The 19657-nt window shown below is 28.5% G+C and overlaps 1 protein-coding gene and 1 long non-coding RNA gene across 2 annotated transcripts in view; one reads left to right on the top strand and one right to left on the bottom strand.

The window, feature by feature from the left end:
* Window positions 1-48: 48 nt before the first annotated feature.
* LOC126857968 (uncharacterized) lies at window positions 49-1480 on the bottom strand. Its single transcript, XM_050607917.1, has 3 exons — window positions 1146-1480; window positions 626-807; window positions 49-499 (listed from the first exon to the last, which is right to left on the bottom strand). The coding sequence occupies exons 1-3, from the start codon at window positions 1332-1334 to the stop codon at window positions 376-378; spliced, it is 495 nt and encodes a 164-aa protein (XP_050463874.1). The 5' UTR covers window positions 1335-1480; the 3' UTR covers window positions 49-375.
* Window positions 1481-1655: 175 nt separating this feature from the next.
* Window positions 1656-19657, top strand: part of LOC126857971 (uncharacterized) — a 36266-nt gene continuing 18264 nt past the window's right edge. The window contains exons 1-2 of the long non-coding RNA XR_007688574.1: window positions 1656-1709; window positions 2055-2191. This is a non-coding gene — a long non-coding RNA (uncharacterized LOC126857971). The remainder of the gene's footprint in view (window positions 1710-2054; window positions 2192-19657) is intronic.

Below are 19657 nucleotides of genomic sequence, written 5' to 3'. Positions count from 1 at the left end.
TTTAAAAATAATTAAAAGTTAATTTTGGTATTTTTTTCTATCTTTATTATATTACAATCCTAATTATATTTTATTTATACATTTATTAACAAAAATATACATATAAATATAGTCTATACTTCTGCCAACATGTGCTTTTTAAAAAGTAAACTATAAAGTAAATATATTGTCTTTTATCTAGATATTTTATAGAAATCAATAGAGATCCAGAGAAAAAATTTTAAAATGAAATCTATCTTCATAATACCTGTGTAAGATGTTTTGAATAATTTGATTTTTTCACATAAATATCTTTTACATGGAGTTGTATCAGTAGTGAATCGGACATTTATTTCAGCATAAATTAGTATCCTTAATAATTTATGCTGGAAATATCTAATTCTCCTTGGACTTAGCCTTGCACTTCCATGTTAAGTGTGGTGTAAACTCTACTATTTCCAACTCAGATGCATCTTCATTTCTTAAAATGCTATCATTTGTGTTATCTTTACTATCATCTCTAAAAAGAGAAACATTCATTTCTGTAATATATATGTAATATGCATGAAATTACAAGTCAAATTTTTTTGGGAACCAAAAATTTATCTTATTAATTCTTAAAATAAAATAATTTATCACATATTACCGACAATGTTTCTCTTGAACACTGTCATCCTCTTTATAATGATATCCATATTCTGCTAGAACAATATCCAAATCATCACATTGTTCCTTCAATTCTTGATATATCTTTTCCGATTCTTCTAATGACTTATCCGTGTTTTCCAGCAATGGTTGGAATTCTGATTGAATTTTTTCCAATTTATCCTGTAATTAATTATATAATTTCATAAAAAAACTATGTTCAGAATTTATTCATATTAAAATACATAACATTAACAATAATAATATTGTTATAAGAATAAAAATATTGTAGTAATATATTATAATTTTTTTAATATAGTAAATATGTGATAAACATGATGTGTGGATGCGTTGTGTAATGTGTGATGTGTGTGTGTGTGTTATGTGTTGTGACTTATTTAAAATTGAATTTTTTTTATTTTTGCATATATAGAAAGGTGTTTTCATGTAACATTGAATATATAGAAAGGTGTGCTTGACATTTCATAATATTGAATAATATAATTTTCAGTGGGACTTACACTAGTATCCCGAAGGGACTCCCATATTTCGTCCAGGCATGCATTCGTCTGAGGGGTGCGCTCCGCGTAACCGCCGATGAGCAGATGCGGTATCTTCCAGGTCTCGGAGAGTTTCTCGGTGCTCTCATCGATTTCATGTGCCTTGCGCCGTAAATCAGCGAAGTAATTCGAGTACAAATCCTTCTCCATGTCTCCGTTTTTCGTAGAAATTGTCACACAGTTAAGCGATTAACAACAATACTTTATTTCCGATATTGAAATAAATTGCCGATATTTTCAAACCAGTAACAGTTTAATTTGGCGCACTGTTGCCAATCTCGAATTTCTCTCCGCGCTTCAGAATTGCGTTCGAAAATGTAATCGTCGAGTAGAGTAACTTTCGATTGACCAATCGGGACGAACGGAGTAAACATTTCTGATTGGCCAATCAAACCTTATTCTGTGCAGATTTTTGAACGCAACTTAGACCGTTTGGCGCGCGGCATCGGTTTGAAAAATTTCCTTTACTATAGCGTCCTCTTCGACAAATATGGAGCTTCATAACAAACGTACGTCCGTTCGGAGGTAAAATAATTTCTATTATTCATTCAATTTAATTCGATAGAAGTTCTTATTTGTCTTAAAAATGTCACAATAATGTCAGAGTATTTCATAACTATGAAGATTTTTTAAGTTTTCAATTAATCCTCGTAAAAAAGAAAATAGTTTCAATTTGCCTTTCTCTTACATACCCGCAACATACGCGCGCACGATATAATCGCTTTTCTTAACAGAATACAATACCTTTTAGAGAGAAAGAATGTTTTTTAACTATGGAAAATATTCTTGAAAAAGAATACTTTATTATCTCGTATAAAGAAAGTTGCATCGCAAAACTCATCCTTTAAAAAAGATATTTTAAAATTGCAGCGAAACCGTGGAGAAATCGTATCGAAAGTGTTGCTTATAATGTTCGATAAATGTACAAGATGTCGAATAAAGCTCGTCAATCATCGAAAAAGATGAATCTTCTTGATACTCTTTCGAACTCAGAGCTGCATAATGTGGTGAGTCAATTTTTCAAACATTTATTTTTTTTAACAAATTTATAGGACATTGTGTGATACAAGAAGCGTTAAAAATGATTTAGAGCCGCAGAGTAAGTTTCGTAGAAGATCAAAGCAGCGGCAACCGCAATATGGAAAATAATTGCTACAGGAATAGTCAGAAATTACAATCTGTTAGAAACTACGTTTTTATTTAATTTTTGCTATAAAAATAACTCAACTTTATCATTTCTAACACTTCATTACAGGCGTATTACAGATTTATTCGCTTAAGAGAGAGAGAGAGAGAGAGAGAGAGAGAGAGAGAGAGAGAGAGATTGCTATTTCGCGATCAAGAAAAATCCAGTTTGCTTATTCATCTTTTTACATATCGCCAAAGTACAGTTATAAATACTATATTGCATTAAACTAAGCGATATCATCGTCTAATCAGAAATTTATTGCATGCGCAACAGCACTTTTAAATTAATGGCAAGAAAAAAACATTTGATATGCATATTCGAATACGCGTAACACGATCTGTCTTTTCCCGCTTGCGTGAGAGATATTTATTATCGCAAACGCTTTTAATTGAAAAAAGTCATTGGCATATGTATTATAGATATGACAAAAACTTCTGATGTCAATTATTATCAATTATCCATCGTACCGATAAATTTGCTTATAAAAATGCAAATTACTTCTTATCGATTTAAGTAAATTCTTTTGTCAATTTTCATTTCAGTGTAATTTTGTCTAAAAAAACTATTGTATCTTGAGTAATTTTTTAAGTTTTGTAGAAATTTATTTAGCACAACGCTATTGATCTAATTAAATAATGTTTACATTTAAAAATGATATTTCTTCAGATTATGTGTACATAATATATATATGTGTGTGTGTGTGTGTGTGTGTGTGTGTGTGTGTGTGTGTGTGTATATACATTACTTTAGAAAAAGCAGAGCCTATTAAAATATAAAAAATAAAATCGGGGAATTCAATTTGGAGAATTAACTTGATTTTAATAAAAAATTTTATATGTTAGAATTATTAAGATATAATAAATTCGTGTAAAAAAAGAATACTTCCACAATAAGAAAAAATTGGAATATATTTCAAAATATTGCTAATTTTTATCAATATCAATATAAGTATTATTTTCCGCATAAATAAAATTACATCTTAAATAAAACTTTAGCAACATGTGGAATCGTAGCAGATAATATTTCACACACGACCGAGATAATGCCTGAAAAAAATTTTCTTCATATTCTTGATAATTATAAAATGTCGCATTGTGACTATGCTGTTGATAAAAATTTGAACGACCTTTAAGCGCTCAATCATGATAAGCGATTGTTGCAATATTAAATTAGAGTGAAGGCTGCAAATATTGTACTTGCAATGCACTTGCAATGCGACCGTGCTCTAACGTTCAATTCAATGATATTGTTAGCCCGTCGTAGAGATTGCGAAGGCAATTTCTAAAATTACTTTAATCCCAGTCTGTAAATATTCGCTATCGCATATGAATTATGAAAAGACCGCTGAAAACGATTGCTGATAAATGTATACGACTTAAAAAAGGTTTTCAGATATGCTATCATCATAATTATGCGCTAATTAAACAATAATGTGCATCTATAATTAAATACGTATACATTAATCATAAGATATTAATTTTGTTTATCGATCTCTTTTGTCGTCTTTTCAAATTTTTCGACGAGTGTTTCATTTTTAAATATTATTTGATCATTGGAAAAATACACAAATAGATAAAAGCATTCAAAACAAAAAGATAAAAATCTTATATATTATTATATTATTACATATTACCATATATTATATTATTGAAATATCATATTATTGAAATTATCGATATCGTACGGAACTGTCAATTTTATAAGAACTATTATCATCAAAAAATGATAAATTATTTTTATTTTTAATGTGTTTTAATGATTTCTTACTTCAAAATTCTCCCAAAATATTCGCCATGTATCTTATTATGTCATGGACATTTTTAGCATTGATGACATTAATTAATGAAATCTGTAAAACTTCAGAACATAATGTTATTTCTTCTTAATAATAACTCAAAATAACTCTTTATATTTATTTCCTTATATATATAATAATCGAAGAATTTTATTTGCAATTAGCATACTTTTGGGGATAAATAATCGTATTTTTTTTGCAGAGAGAATCAAAATATATTTTCATAAAATATGGCAATCTCATAATATATGTTATCTCAGAGATAAGAAATCTTTCTAGTTTGCTACTTCTTCAAAAAAGCATTATTGTATCTCGTTATTCTTTTAATATTCTTAAATTAATTATTGATATTTGAATGATACAGATAGATACACATACTTTGTTAGTGACGTAAATGTATCGGCCAATTTAAACTAATAGCAAACTTTGAAATTAAATTTGAGGAGGTACTTGACGGATCAACTACGTCAAAAGTTAATAAATCTAATACATTTCGAGATTCATGAATTTGATATTGCGCGCACACACACGAAGTGTTCTTACCTTTTAAAATGTAAGTGCTCTAACCTTCTAAAATGTCAGATTAATAAATAATTTGTGAGTTAAAGTAAAAATTTGGAATATAAAATTAAAATTTTTGTTTTCATGAATTTTTGTGTACAATCACTCTATAAAATTTAAACACGTATTCGTCGTTCTTAGAATAATTATTTCAAATGTCATCTTATTTAAGCCATATTTATATATATTTGTTATTTTTTATTCTTCTGTTGTTATTCATGTGTTTATTTTTTTTCTTGTTTACACATTGTCTATCACATTGCAGTTATTTATACGCGATTCGTGATAAACGAGATTATTTTGATATTGTTTTGATCGCGTATCAAAACTATATTATGTACACAATATGTACACAACTATATACAGTTGTGATTCTCGCTTATCAAAGTATGTATACGTGAAAAATCAAGGATAGTATAAAGTTTCGTAAAGCATACATTGTATTTGTGCACCAAATACCACGAGAGTCGTAGGTTAAGCATAGTATTCATTTTTGCGATTGCTGAAGCACATTTTCTTCGCATGTGTTTGATCTGCAACACGCTTTTCCTGACTCTCTCTCACACACATTTAGATCAGTCAAGAATCTAACGTACATCGTTGACCTTGAAAATTTTAATTTAATGACTTTTATTCCAACGACGACACGTGTTGGTCGTACACTTGAAGACAAACGCAAAATGTTATTTACATTCTTGCATTTATCGTCAGAACTTGAAAGACAAGAACAATTAAGTGTAATTTGTAATTTGAATATGTAGAGAATGCTTAGAAATTATATGTATAAATTTTCAAAGATTTTGTTGAAACTATCTTTTTGTATTATAAGTAAAATCGAAAATGTAAATCTTTTGTTATTTTAATTTTGTTTTTATTAAATTTTTTATTAAATTTTTTTTATTAAATTTTTATTTATTAGTTTTATATACGGACTAGATATATCAAACTCTTTCCAATTTAATTTCAAGCGGATTTGATTTTAACGAAGTATTAACATAAGTTATAAGCATATTTTATATCAAATAAGAAAATATAAAAGAGAAAAGGTGGTGTCAAAAATTTTTGGTAAAGAAAAATTTATTTCAAACTAACTAAAGATGTTTGACGCTTTACGCGACGCATATAAAATTAACATTCTGAAAAAGTCACTCAGACAGCCGACAAAAAATCAATTGTAAATCAATGATAAAAGCTGATTTACTTTTCTCACGTCTTTTCAACTCAAAATCATTTTATGATTGATTTAACAAAATGACTTGTTACTATATAACATATAGCTATATTGTCTATGCGTCGCAAGTGCGTCAGCAACTTTCCGTTTCAACGGCGCAACAAGTTAATTAATCATAATTACAGTGACGTTAATTCGCGCATATAGCTTAAGAAGTAATTCAAGCAAGTACGTCAATATATAAGTGACATGGAACTTATACAATTATAAGTATCAGTATTATATCTCGAAATAAAAAAAGTTTCATGCGACATTCGTCGCAGATTCCGCTCATTTTCTTCAGTTTCTTACAACATAACATATCGATATGACATTAATTTAATTTGCATTTTATGGGGAATTTTGTTTTCGCAATTGATATATTATAAATGCCTCGATAATTCTAGACTTGTTTTTTTCTTCTCTTCCTCAGATGTACTCATGGCATTTATTGTATCAATTAAACAAAATTATATAAGCTTTTTTCGTGGAAATGAACAACAGAATGAGTAAAAATTTGTCGACAATCGTTACGCGCATTAATTTATTATTTTGACATTTTTTATTATTATTATTATTTTTATTACCTCAGCACAGACCGGTTTACGTAGCTCTGTTTTTAGATTTACATTGTTTTGTTGCCCGTAGAGTCGAGAAACCGGATATTCTCGTTTCTTTCTAATGACACAGGCTGAACGCATCAGCAGACTGCACTTTTGCTATCTTGAAGTAGGTGTAATCTCTTCGAAAAAAAAAGATATATCTCTTGGGGAGATATTTACGGGAATTTACAGGGATTCAGGGATTCACAAGAAATTATAAAACTCTCTAACTTTCTTTTATATTGTTTTTAGTCTTATATTTGTAATTACAAGGGAAAGAAATTACATATCATGTATTTAATTCTATTAAAGTCGATTGTATTAAAAATTATATTTTTGAAAAAAATATTTTTTATAAATCATTTTTCTTTTATAATAAATTATTTTACATAAATAACTCTCATGTACTTCAAGGTTAGGTCGATTGCGACGATATTTAATCGAACAAAGTGCAAATTTCTTTTATAATACTGGAGTAGTACTTTTATAGCACGTATTAGTAAGTCGAGTCAAAGCAATTTTTGCAACTAATCGTTTCAAGAAATGGTTTCACACAATTATAAATCATACAATTATAAGAGTGTTGAGACACTTGTATATATACATTTTTCCATTTTTTTTTTTTTGCGCAAACAATTTGTCTCAGTCTACTTGAACAAACTTTTTGCGCCACCTTCTTGGCGTCTGATTTATACGATTGTTATTCATAATTACGTTTATTAGCAAAAATGCGTTTGATTCAAATTAAATAAGTGTAAAAAATGCGGTATTGACTTGCAGTGTGATAAAAACAAAGTAAGTAAATAGGAAAAGTTTTAAAATAAAAGCGATTCTGCGAGAAGACGATATATGATGAAAACCCAGCAATAGACTTTATTGTAAACTTTAATATGATTGTAACAATTGTTTTGCTTAAGAAAGAAATAATATTATTTAGTATCAAAACTATCTCCTTTTTTTACATTTATCGCACACGTTATTCCTACTAATGAGAATATTGAGATTAATGCGACTGTCTCTCTTATCGAAAATTATTTGACTTGCAAATTATTTCCTTGACTGTGTCTCAAAGTCTTTGAGTGAGAATACGTTTAAACACTGTTTGTTTCTTTCTATGCAACCTATTAAACCAATAAACCAACTTACGAGGGTCAATGGGTATTTAATGCGCCGATTGACCTCTCAGCGATTCGCGAAGTTACACACTTTTCGTCTGTTATAATCCATATTTTTCAAAAGAGAAAAATGTTAAATAAACGGTTTTATAAATTACTGTATTTTTATAAATAACAAGTATATAAATCTATTTTTTAGCTCATCAAATTAAAAAGACAGGATACATAGCAGCAAAAAATTCAAGAAAGTTATCAATAAAATAGGCTCTTGAATAATTAATAAAAATCGGATTGCAAAGCAGCTTTCTTCAGCTTTCACTAAAATTATAGGAAGGGGTTTCATGTGTGACAAAACTTGATTAATTGTACTTGACGATTAGCGTTCTTTCTATTAATAGATATTACATCATGTATAAGGTCATGTAAGTAAAAGATTAGCAAAATAAGGCTGCAGCTTGTGATGATTTTAACTATATTTATATTAGACGTATATGAAGATAATTTGTTATACTCGCATATCATCGAGAATAACATGCAAAAATAACATTAATATTCAATAACATTAAACAATTATTTCCGGTCGTTTTCTCTTTGCACTGTAAAGCGTGTTGTATACTGCAGTAATAATTGTAACTAAATTGAAATATCTCGTGTTAATTTCATATGTATCTATTTAACTTATTGTGATTCTTATTTTAAAATAAATTTTATTTTAATATAAAACTTTATTACAGCATATAACGCTGTAACAATACTGTAAAGAGAAACTTATCGTGCTCTTTTTTATTAAAAGAATACTTATTTTATATTTTGTTACTGTTTCTATTTTTCTATACATTTTTTCAAATAGAAAATTTTATATTTTTAGATTCCAGAAAAAGTTTTTTTTTCTTTTATTAAATTAAGAAAATTAGACATGTTAAATAAACATTATTACACTAGTTAGACAATTTAAAATATATTAGAATATATAGTTTTATTTGTACATGCATACATAGAAATACATTTACAATTTTCAACTTTATACATGCAATAAAACTCGTTAATTCTGTTAATATGGCTTAGATCCATGCCGTTTTCAACGTTTCAGTTTCCCATATAGACTTGTGGATCGCTCGTATTCCCAGTTCTACATTTTCAATTACAGTCTCGCTCTTTTCTGAAGTACTGGCTTTCGGCGCCAATTAGGCTAAAGTTCAAGCGATAAATTCTATCTTGGCGAGACATTTTGTTTATATGACAGGCGCGTTCTAGCAAACGATTTTTTGCACAAAAAAAACAGCGCATTGAGAAATAATATATATTATAATTTATAGCTGATGACATAGCTTAAAGAAATCGAATTAAGTGTAGCGACCGACCAAAATTATGTATTAAAAAAAAAAAAGTAATATTTAAGATTTGCGTTTCTTATTATTATCATTATTACCAGATAAACATTTTGATGAGTCGTCAAGCAGTTGCAAAATATTGTTAAGCGAATTTGATGCTTCAAGATGTTTACATTTTGTTTTAAATCACAGAGAATCTGCTACAAAGCAGAAAGTTTCGATTCTGGGACTCATCTCAAATATTTGAAAAATTAAACAACCTGCGAATGTCATCATATCATATTGTGTGCATGTGTGTGTGTTTCCGACTTTAAAATAATAGCTAGAGAGTACGATTTAAAGAGATCAAATAATGTCGATAGTCGGAATATCTAAAAATATGAAATTATGTAGAAACTATAAAATTTAGTTGCGTATGCTTGGACACATTCAACAATACTAATAATGTCATTAATGTCAACATAGCTATTATTGCCATGCGTAATTCCGTGAAGAAAGGTTTCTGCGTGAAAATATCTCGCTGTACAGCAGCACTCGTGGCTAGTAAACACTCAAGTGTTAACTTGAGACCTCGCTTATATTTTTATATCTGAAGACAAACGGACTATCTATGACGAGCAAGCATTTCATTCGCGTTCAGATAGAATCATTATTAACGGCACGAGTCGTCATGGCTCACACGATATACGTGACGTAGTTACAAGAACTGATAAAAATTATTAATTGCGATGTTTAAAACAAATCGTATCATTCGTAATACATATAAAAATTCATGAAAGAGACCGATTACGATTATTTATAGATCTATAGAGTTGAAAAATAGAAAGATAAGTTACAACTTTTAACTTTTTTTGCTGGTACTTTGAAAATATTCTAAAATTTTGAACTTTATGATTTTAGAAATAAATAACATAATAATTTTTGTATCTTATGTGTAATTTTTGTATCTTGGAATCTTTTCAACCATAAAATTATCTCGCATAATAAGAATCACGCAAAAAACGCATTAAATGTGATATATAAATCGAGCAATCATATGTGTAATCGACCGTTCTTAATATTCTCTAGAATTTTAATCAGTGCATCACACGGCAAATTTTTATTGGAAATGCCCTCTAAAAAACTCGGAAATTATTATATCATAAATGAATATGCATGAAATATGCAGAGATATGTTTTAGATAAAGAAATACATTTGCAGTATGTGAGAAATGACGATTATCGCGTTAACGGGGATTTACAAAAATGATTACGCGCCTAGAGATTGGCTTATTCAATCTTCTAATTATCATATGATAGCAAAGATTTCGCATGAATCTCACGATCATATAATGAAATATATCTTTTTTTTTTTGCATGCTAAAGTATTTTAAATTGAATAACAAGCAATTACCCACCTTTCACTCTCCTCAATTTTTCAAGGGAAGGAAACTTTATTTTTTATCTTGACGAGATAATTTCTCTGATAAGCACTTCTCATGGAAAGTCCTAGTCATGGAAAGCTATGAGTGTCATGTGTGTTGCATGTTTATCATTAAATCACAATATTTTACGTTAGAGATTTATATTTGTATTTTGTTTCTATTTTAAATTTAAATATTATTTTTATAAATTTTTTTTATTATTATTTTGTTACTTATTTTATATATATATATATATCATTGCACATTGATCTGACCAATCACATTTCAAGAAAATCTTTAATACATATAATTTAGCATTTATTTCTTTAAGTCATGATGCTGTCGAATGATAAAAAATTAATGTACGATGTGATAATAGGATTTATCAATATCTCATTAATCTTTGTCAAAATTTTATATGATTAATTAATCGAATCATTGTGTTAACTTTCAAAATCGCTGCGCTAACACACAAATGGAGAATTCTCGAAGATGTGCAGTATTACTCATACATTTGTATTATAATTTACTTTAGTGAGTCAAGATTGAATGAGGCTGATGCGATTGATGCTGTTCTACGAACTGTTAAATGCATAAAAGTGCAATTTGTATCTTCTCTATGCTTCTCGAATCTTTTTGAGTCTATTGGTTAGCCGAGAAGAATAGGAAGTAACATTAAATGACGTGAGATTTCGAGACGATTCTTTTTGATCTCTTCTTTGTGCGATTGGTGTTAAGATATGCGGGCACATTCTCTTTTATTCTGTTCATTCTGTTTTATTTAATTTTCTTCAATTCTATTTTATATAATTTTAATAAAATAAGAATAAACTGAAATGGAACATTGCTTTCATTTTTCACTTTCAGTCTAGTTTAATCTACCTTGTAAGTCTCTAAAAATTATTATATAATTAAGCTGTCATTAAGAAATAATCGTAATTAGTAAAATACTATTTTGACAGAAATTTAATTTGAAGTTCTATTCAATTCGAAAATACTTAAAGACGCGTGTTCATTATCAGTTAATATATTTAAGTAGATATTAATTAATAGAGCAAAAAGTTTTCATATCTTGAAGTACCGTTTTTGCTTACCTGTATACTAGCTATTGCTTTTATTATCTACTGTTTTTGCACGAATGTACACATGCATAAGTAAATAAGTCTAGACGTCGCTAATATAATTAAATAACTCGAATTAATAAATATGCAAATTTTTTTGCGATATTTAACCAGGCATTTGTAGAACATCAGATTACTGCGTCGCAGAAATTCTGCACTTGTCTAATGTTTAAAATAAAGACTCTAATTAATAATTATTTATTTATTTTTACTGTTATGCATCTTGACATAAAATTTCAAATTTATAATAAAAAACGTAAAAATATTTGATGTCTTTCATTCTAAGTCTGTAAGAAAAAAGCATCATTTATTTGAATTATTGTAGCATTTATTGCTATTATCATGATTTGACTTTTTAATTTTTTTCGAGATCGTAAGTCACGCTATCGACACGATATGGTAGCATGCGAACTAGGATAAGAGATAAATGTTGGATAAAAATGTTGGTTTCTCATTGACTTATTAGTATTGTATATTTCTTCAAACCCTAATGAACAACTAATACAAGTTTTTTCTAATATTTCAATTTTATACCATAAGTAAGACAAAAGTCAAATTAAGAATTAAATTAAGAAAAATTTCAAAAATCCAGTTTTTTTTGTATATCTTTTATTTGTAAAAATAAGAGAAAAAACCGGAAAAATTATGTACTAATACAATGTATATTATAGTTATTGTAACTTTCTACGTATTTTCGTCGAGATGCATTGCCTCTGCTGAGGGAAATCCCGAATTCGCGTTTGCTCGCGTTATTTTTTTTTTTTTTTGCAGTGAAACACATCAATGGCGCAAACGGGTTAGCACGTGGATTATTTTCTCGTATACGTACATTCCAATTCACGTTGAGATTTCTGCACGCATACCTGCGCACTGACTGATGTGTCGGTCAGTCGAGTCTGTCGAGCTTGTCCGAAGGCCGCCGAGAGACTCGGCCTTATATAAAGTCGACCGGCCGATGGATCATATATTCATTCGCAGAACGTACGACGTCTCGGTTCATCGAGCTCTTGAAATTACGTTTTAGTCAGCATCGACCATCTAATCAATTTTTGGTTCCGCGATAGTCAATGTGACATTTGTCACATAATAAGTGCAAAGTATCAAGTGCTATTGGATAAAAAGTTGGTTTTTACATCGAGCGGGTGAAATTCTCGGTGTGAAACGCAAGTACCTTCAAAGATCAGATCTCGTACTCGAGGAGAGACCGATCATGTATACGAATCCGTTCAACCGCAAACACAGTACGATCCGCCAAATGCTGGATCGTCTGTTGGATCCGACGAAGAAGACCATTAGGAGATCGGAGAGTGTCTCGAGCTCCAGTAGTAACGACAGCTCTAAGGACAGCCACGGGTCTTTCGGCCGTTACTACTCTTTGACGCATAGTCATCGAGGTAATCTTTCGTGGGGCAGGAAATAATCTTTTCGTGAGAAGAATCCTTGCACTTAGTTGAAAAGCAGTGTTCGTGCCATGTCGATGCTTAAATTATGCGTATGATGTTCTCGATACGAATTTTTGCTCTTACCTTATCGGTAGCAGCATCTGTATCCCTCATCATTCTGTATCTTCTTGGATGAAGCAAGCAGCCAAAGGAAATGCGAATCTGATCTGATCTCGTTTACGAGCTGAACTTTGCTCATTGAGTGTGGCGACTTGTTTCTTGATCTATGCTAATACGCACGATCCAAAACAAGAATCAGTCAAAAGAAAGAATCAGTCAAGATAAGTAACGAACGAGATTGCGTAAGAAAAATCGAAACGGAACTCGAGGAACTTAAAGGCCAGACATGGTCAAGACCGTGAAAGAAGCACGAGGCGTTCGAGACATTCAAAGACGGTTAATCGATTATGCAATTGGATCGACAGCGAAGAAATATTTCTGGGAATAATCGGAAAAAGTTATTTTTTCCACTGTCAAGAAATAGCAGAGATCTTTTCTTTCCTTGGATTCTTTCATATTACCTATAAGTTGCCTCTAGAATCCAACGAGCGATTTAATTTTATTGTATCATTGACCATCTATAACGAATCCATAACAAATTGATTGTTGTCATTCTCCGCAGTGCCATCATTAGTTAGGGCCTAAGATCTATCGAAATACCTAGATTTATGAGAATTAACAGAAAAGACGAATGGACTCGTTGCAGAATAGCCGTTAATCTTAGGTCACTAGTCAGAGCCAGTATTAGCTATCAATTGTCATAAGATCGATGTCACATTATAATGTTACATTCGCATTTTCATATAATTTATTTTAATCGTTTTTTTTGTATGATATAACTCAAATAAATATTAAATATTTTTTAAAATATTTCTGTATCAGCCCTTATATTTTATTATCCTTATACTTCCTGTCTTCCGTTTATTGCATTATTCAGATTGTTTATTAAAATTTTGGTCCTCTCAATTGTTTTGTTATTAATTATAATTAATTACAACAGTTGCATAGATACTTGAATAGATATTTCGATTTAATGAAAAGAAAAAGTATTATAACTTTATATTTGGATGTTATCATCGTCACGAAAGAGAAGTCGATCGACATCTAAATTTATAATCGTGCAGTTATTTATTAAAGAAAATATTGAGATGCTTTATCAATATTTATTTATTAATAATTTAAATAATTTAATAAATTTTTATAATTACAAATATTATATTATTTTAATAATTAATTAATTTTAAATTGTTTTAATTACTTTTTCATTATGAATTATTTCTATGTTAGAAATATCTTTATTAAAATAGATTTTTATGTCCAGATACCTTATTGCAATATTACAAATTAGAATCACATTGATCACATATAATTAATGAAAGGAGAACCAGAAATAGCAAAATCAAAAGTAATTGAAAATTAAAAAATGCTAAGATCATTGATTAATATATATATATATATATATATATATATATATATATATATAATGTATATAAAATTCGATTCTACATAATATCAAAGTCAATCTATTTTTCTGTTAAAATTATTGTACTAAATTATCATTATAGCATGATATATAACATCGTTGAAGTATTTTAATTGTAATCTTGTGTGAAAGGATATGTGAAAATTTATATTGCAGGATTTATATATAAATACATCGGTTGTCATTATTTATCACGAGTCACCACGTGATACGATTATCTTATTCCGCGAAAAAGTTCTCTGAGAAAATATTTTCATGAAATTGTTTTCGTATTTTCCTCTTTATTATTAATTCAATTAATGTGTTACATATTTATTTTAATTTTTCGTTTTTACTTTGTTCTAATAAAATTTTTCTATTACAGGCATCAAAATACGACTATTCTTATCCGAGTTAAATTATTCTCGCTTTGTAACAATTTTTTTTGATTATAAATCAGCTTGATCACTTCGATCGGAAATGGCGCACTTTTTCATGAGTTCAAAGTCCAATATATGTCTCCGTAGACGTTATAACTCTGATTCACAATGTTGCGTGGAAATGTTCCGATCGGCCTTAAGATAAAGATCAGGTAAGAATAGCAATAGAGGTAAAAGAAGGAATAGAGGCCATTTGCTTTGAAATTTGACCGAGATTCGAAAGATGAAAAAAAAAATACATCTTGCGTTATCTGTTTAAATTGCGGAAAATAATTAATACAATTAAATAATTGATTACGATATAACGATAATGTTTGATTTGAAATGGTAATCGATACAATTAACAGGTCGATAAAAATGTTCACGAACCTTATCATAAACTACAGATAAACGAAAATGTAAACGAGAGACTCTTATTCAATCGAACCATTAAAGATGTCTGGTCAGTTGCGATAACCTCATTGTATTTATTCTTATATAACGTTATTTATTAATAAATTATTATTTTGCTATTTATGATTTTTATAAAACTATAATAATGATTACATAATTTTATGCGTAACAATAAAATTAATTTATAAATAATAACAAAACTTTAAAAAAATCTATTATCAATAATGCATCTATCTTCTCTCTTTCATTTTGTTACTGACGCAATCGTAGTATTACCTATAATGCTACATATTTGCATTATTGCCATGATGCTAATTGTATACAGAATAGAATTTATTTTTTCGAATCATAAGATAAGCATTATCTATTATTATTATATTTTAGATAATTTTCTCTTAAATTACAATTATCTAATTGTGCCATAATATTTTACATAACTGAAGTATAATAATATTTTTTATTACCTGCTTATAATTCGTATTATTATTCATAGTTATGCATTTAGCCAAACAAACAAATTTCTGTGCTGTTTTCGTAATTAGAAATATGTGTTAACGCGTTTTTCCTGCAGTCTATGCATTATTGGAAACAATTCGCTTACGTTGCAACGCAATCTGCTAATGTTGCAACGCGGAACTTGTTTCATAGAATTTTAAACAAGTGACGAGTAGAATTTGCAAATTTAATATTATTAATTAATTTGATTGTGATTTAAATTCCATTAATTTTGTTTAATTTCATACATCATTTGCATGCGTGAATGATTTTACCGCATATCTAAAATTTAGAGTACCAAATTATGAAAAATAAAACCATAGTTATCGACAATTTATCTTTTCACGAAGTTAGCGATGAACTTATTTATCGCTATGCTTGACAAGCAGAAGATAATTTGTTCGAGTATCATTATAGAGAAAAATTTATAAATTGTTACGGAATTTTCTTTCAAAAAAAAAAAAACTTTGTTTTTAAAATTTCTTTTTGCTTAACAAAATTATTTATTCTTTTTTTTTCTATAACAGTTCAACGTCTGAAAATATGCGAATTATACCCAAGATAACTTGGAAAGAGAGATATCCAGGTTAACTCTTGGGTTATACCCTGTTATTATTTAAAAAAACAAGTAGCTGAGATGTCATTAGGCAAGATATAAAGAGTTATCTTGCCTAATGACAATAATATATGCATATACATATTTGTATTTATTTACTGACTTAACTTTGTGAATGAAATATAATTAAAATCACGTAAAACACATTAATGTGTAATATTAAACATTTTAATATTATATATTTATTGTATGTAATCTAGAAAGATGCAAATACAAGGTGATGTGAACTTAATATACGATATATAAGTAAAGATATTTAATAAAGAAAAACATTCGAGAATCTTTTAGTATTTGAATAAGTTCTGACAAAATTTATAATTTATTTTTTTACTTTAATATATTCATTATATGTCTAGCTGAAGAGAGAAGACGAGTAGTATACTATGAAAAAGACGATTTATTATAACCAATATATGTATCAAAATAAGTTATTGTTAGCCAAAGTTAAGCTCCATATATAATCGTTCATTGATATTTATAGCTTACGGTACCATATCGTTGATAATCGAAATAACTTATTCATGATTCTCAAAGCATTATTTTTTGCAACTACTTTCATACCACGTATGTAATGTCGCTAAAATTAGATTAAAATCAATTAATATTCACAGCATAGTATCTTTTATATTGTTGTCCTCTTAAAGTACGCATATGCGAACGGTACATTCTCGCTCTGATGTGTCTGGTTCGGTATTCATGATCTGACAGAATTAAAATTAACCGAGATATTAATTCGGAAAACTTTATTTCTTCTTTGTTTGTCAATAGGAAAAATCTAAAGCTAGCGCTAGATTATGCGCGTATTCGCGATTCGTTTATAATTCATGAATAATGTAGGAAGGATTAATGTGAAAAATTCACCAAAATCGACCAATCATATTTCTTTATACCGTTCACGATTTGCGAATACGCGCATAGTCTGGTGCTAGCTTAATAATATATAACATTTTTATTTTTAATAGGATTATTTTTAATAGGATTTTATTAGAATTTTTATAAAAAGTTTGAGCAAAAACTGATTATTATTTTTGATAATATTTTTTTCTCTTTATTTCTTTCTTTCTGATTATCTCTGAATTCAGATTATCATCTTTCTAATTTATCGAGATTTTAGGATTTATGTTGTATTATTAGCTAATTTATAGACAATTATTCTTCATTATTTTTTAGCTTTTTTTTAACTATTATGAAACGTTATTAAATGTTCCAAAATATGTTTTTTAAAAATTCTAGATAATTAATCATCGCGTGCATTTTTCACTCCGAATATATTCAACCAATTTAGAAAATTGTTTATTCTATGTAATGTAAATATCGTAAATTAATCTTGTCTATTTTCTCTTGTAAAGTTCTTTTGAAACTTACATTTTTATTCATGCATAACAAATTATAAGCGATTATTTAAAAATTTCGAATTATATTATATGCCGGAAAAAAAGTATTTTTAGTTATTTTTGCACACATAAAGAATACAAGAATTAAATCTTTTTCTCCATAATTGTTGTTTATTTTTGATATTACACATTGGAGAAATTATTTCTAGGCATTTTTTTATATATACTGATTTAAACACGAGATCTTTCGTACATTAGACATTTTTATTTAATATCTACTTTTGCCTTTAATATACTCGCGGGAAGTAGAATAAATATACCTTGTCATAGTGTATACTATTTTTTTTTGTTTTCCAATTTCTTCAGCTCGACATACATTGAACAAACAAATGCAAATTGTATTTTTAGCTTCATTGTATTGTACAAAGTTGAATAGACTAATGTCTATAAAATTATATCTTGTGCAGAAAACGTTATTGCTTAGAATCTGTGATGTCAAAGCTTCAGATAATAACTAGCCTTAATCGGAGAACCAAATATTGATCACTTCAACGAAGAGATATTTAATACGAATAGAATAACGGTACATTTTTTTAACGACACGTGTGTTTGTAAAGCGAGATCGATGCCGCTTGCATGAATATAAATGAAGATCCCGGAGAAAGAACTTGATTATATGTGCTTTCTTTAAGCGTCAGTCTGACTTCTCTTTCGTTCCTCTTACAAAGATTTCTCCCACTAATCGCCGCAGGAGCAATTCTTCCAAACGATCATAAAAAGATCGGGTCGAAATTATATCCACTTATATTATAATATGCTTTGCAGCCATGCATGTCACCGTATAATCTGACATAAACTTTCCTGGCGAAATTTTTAACACTAATAATTCGTCTAACGGATACGAGATTTTTATAGAAAAACTCTAAATAAATACGCGATTTACATGTTGCTTTATAAAGCATAATTTATTTTATGTTATTTCTATAAAGTAATTCTAAATAAAAATATATCATAAATCTTGAGATTTCTCATTCATCAATTAAATTTTAATAAATCTTTTAGTAGCAAATAAAATTTGCCCTAAAAGTTTTTTATTTTAATTACATTTTTTATTCGATAAAAAATCGAAATTTCAATTTGAAAGAATATATGCAAAATATTCAATTTGAAAGAATATGCAAAATGTAACAATTTTAAAATCCGCTATTTATATCCTCTTGTTATTATATACATAATAAAATTAAAAAATGAATTAACAGTCGTCATTTATTATCATACTAATAATAATTATTATTACTCTATAATTTTTATGCGTAATAATAATAGATCTATAAACTTTGAGAACTCTCAAGAATTTACGTAACATAAAATTGAAGGCCTTGCTCTATTCTCATCACTCTATACTCTTGTTTACGACTTATCGTTATCTACGCTTCCACTTTATAGGAAAACTAACCACATATTTCCGTAATTAATCTATGAGATAATATATTATCAGTTAGATTCGAGTTAAACATGAGAATACGAGTTGCATAATAAGAGAATTTGTGCGAGTACATGTTCTTTTATGAACCTGAATTTATAAATAATAGTAAAAAATTAATCAAATTGAGGAAGGCGTGAAAGAAGTACTATGAAGATTCGAATGCGCAGATGAATGACCGAATGTTTCATAATGAAACTGTACCATCAAACGATAAATTGATTGAAATCGCCTAATTATTGGCGGCATTTCGAAGTTAAGGTCAGATTCTGGAAAGATCATGCTAATAATAAGAGCTTGAGACATCACGTTCTTCTCCTTCAATCAGTGCATTGCACTATCAACCAGGTAAAACACTATTCGTTAACTATTTTGTATTTTTAAGCAGCTTTCAGCCGCACGACATTGTCTTATACATTTTTTTACGAGATTGATATATGCGACAAAGTTCAAAGTTTGATCGCGTAAAATTGCGCGCAAT

This window comes from Cataglyphis hispanica, chromosome 23 (assembly GCF_021464435.1).
Source record: "Cataglyphis hispanica isolate Lineage 1 chromosome 23, ULB_Chis1_1.0, whole genome shotgun sequence".
In the NCBI taxonomy this organism is placed as follows: Eukaryota; Metazoa; Arthropoda; class Insecta; order Hymenoptera; family Formicidae; genus Cataglyphis; species Cataglyphis hispanica.
The sequence above is the reverse complement of the archived record's forward strand: the minus strand, read 5'-3'. Positions and strand labels throughout refer to the sequence as shown.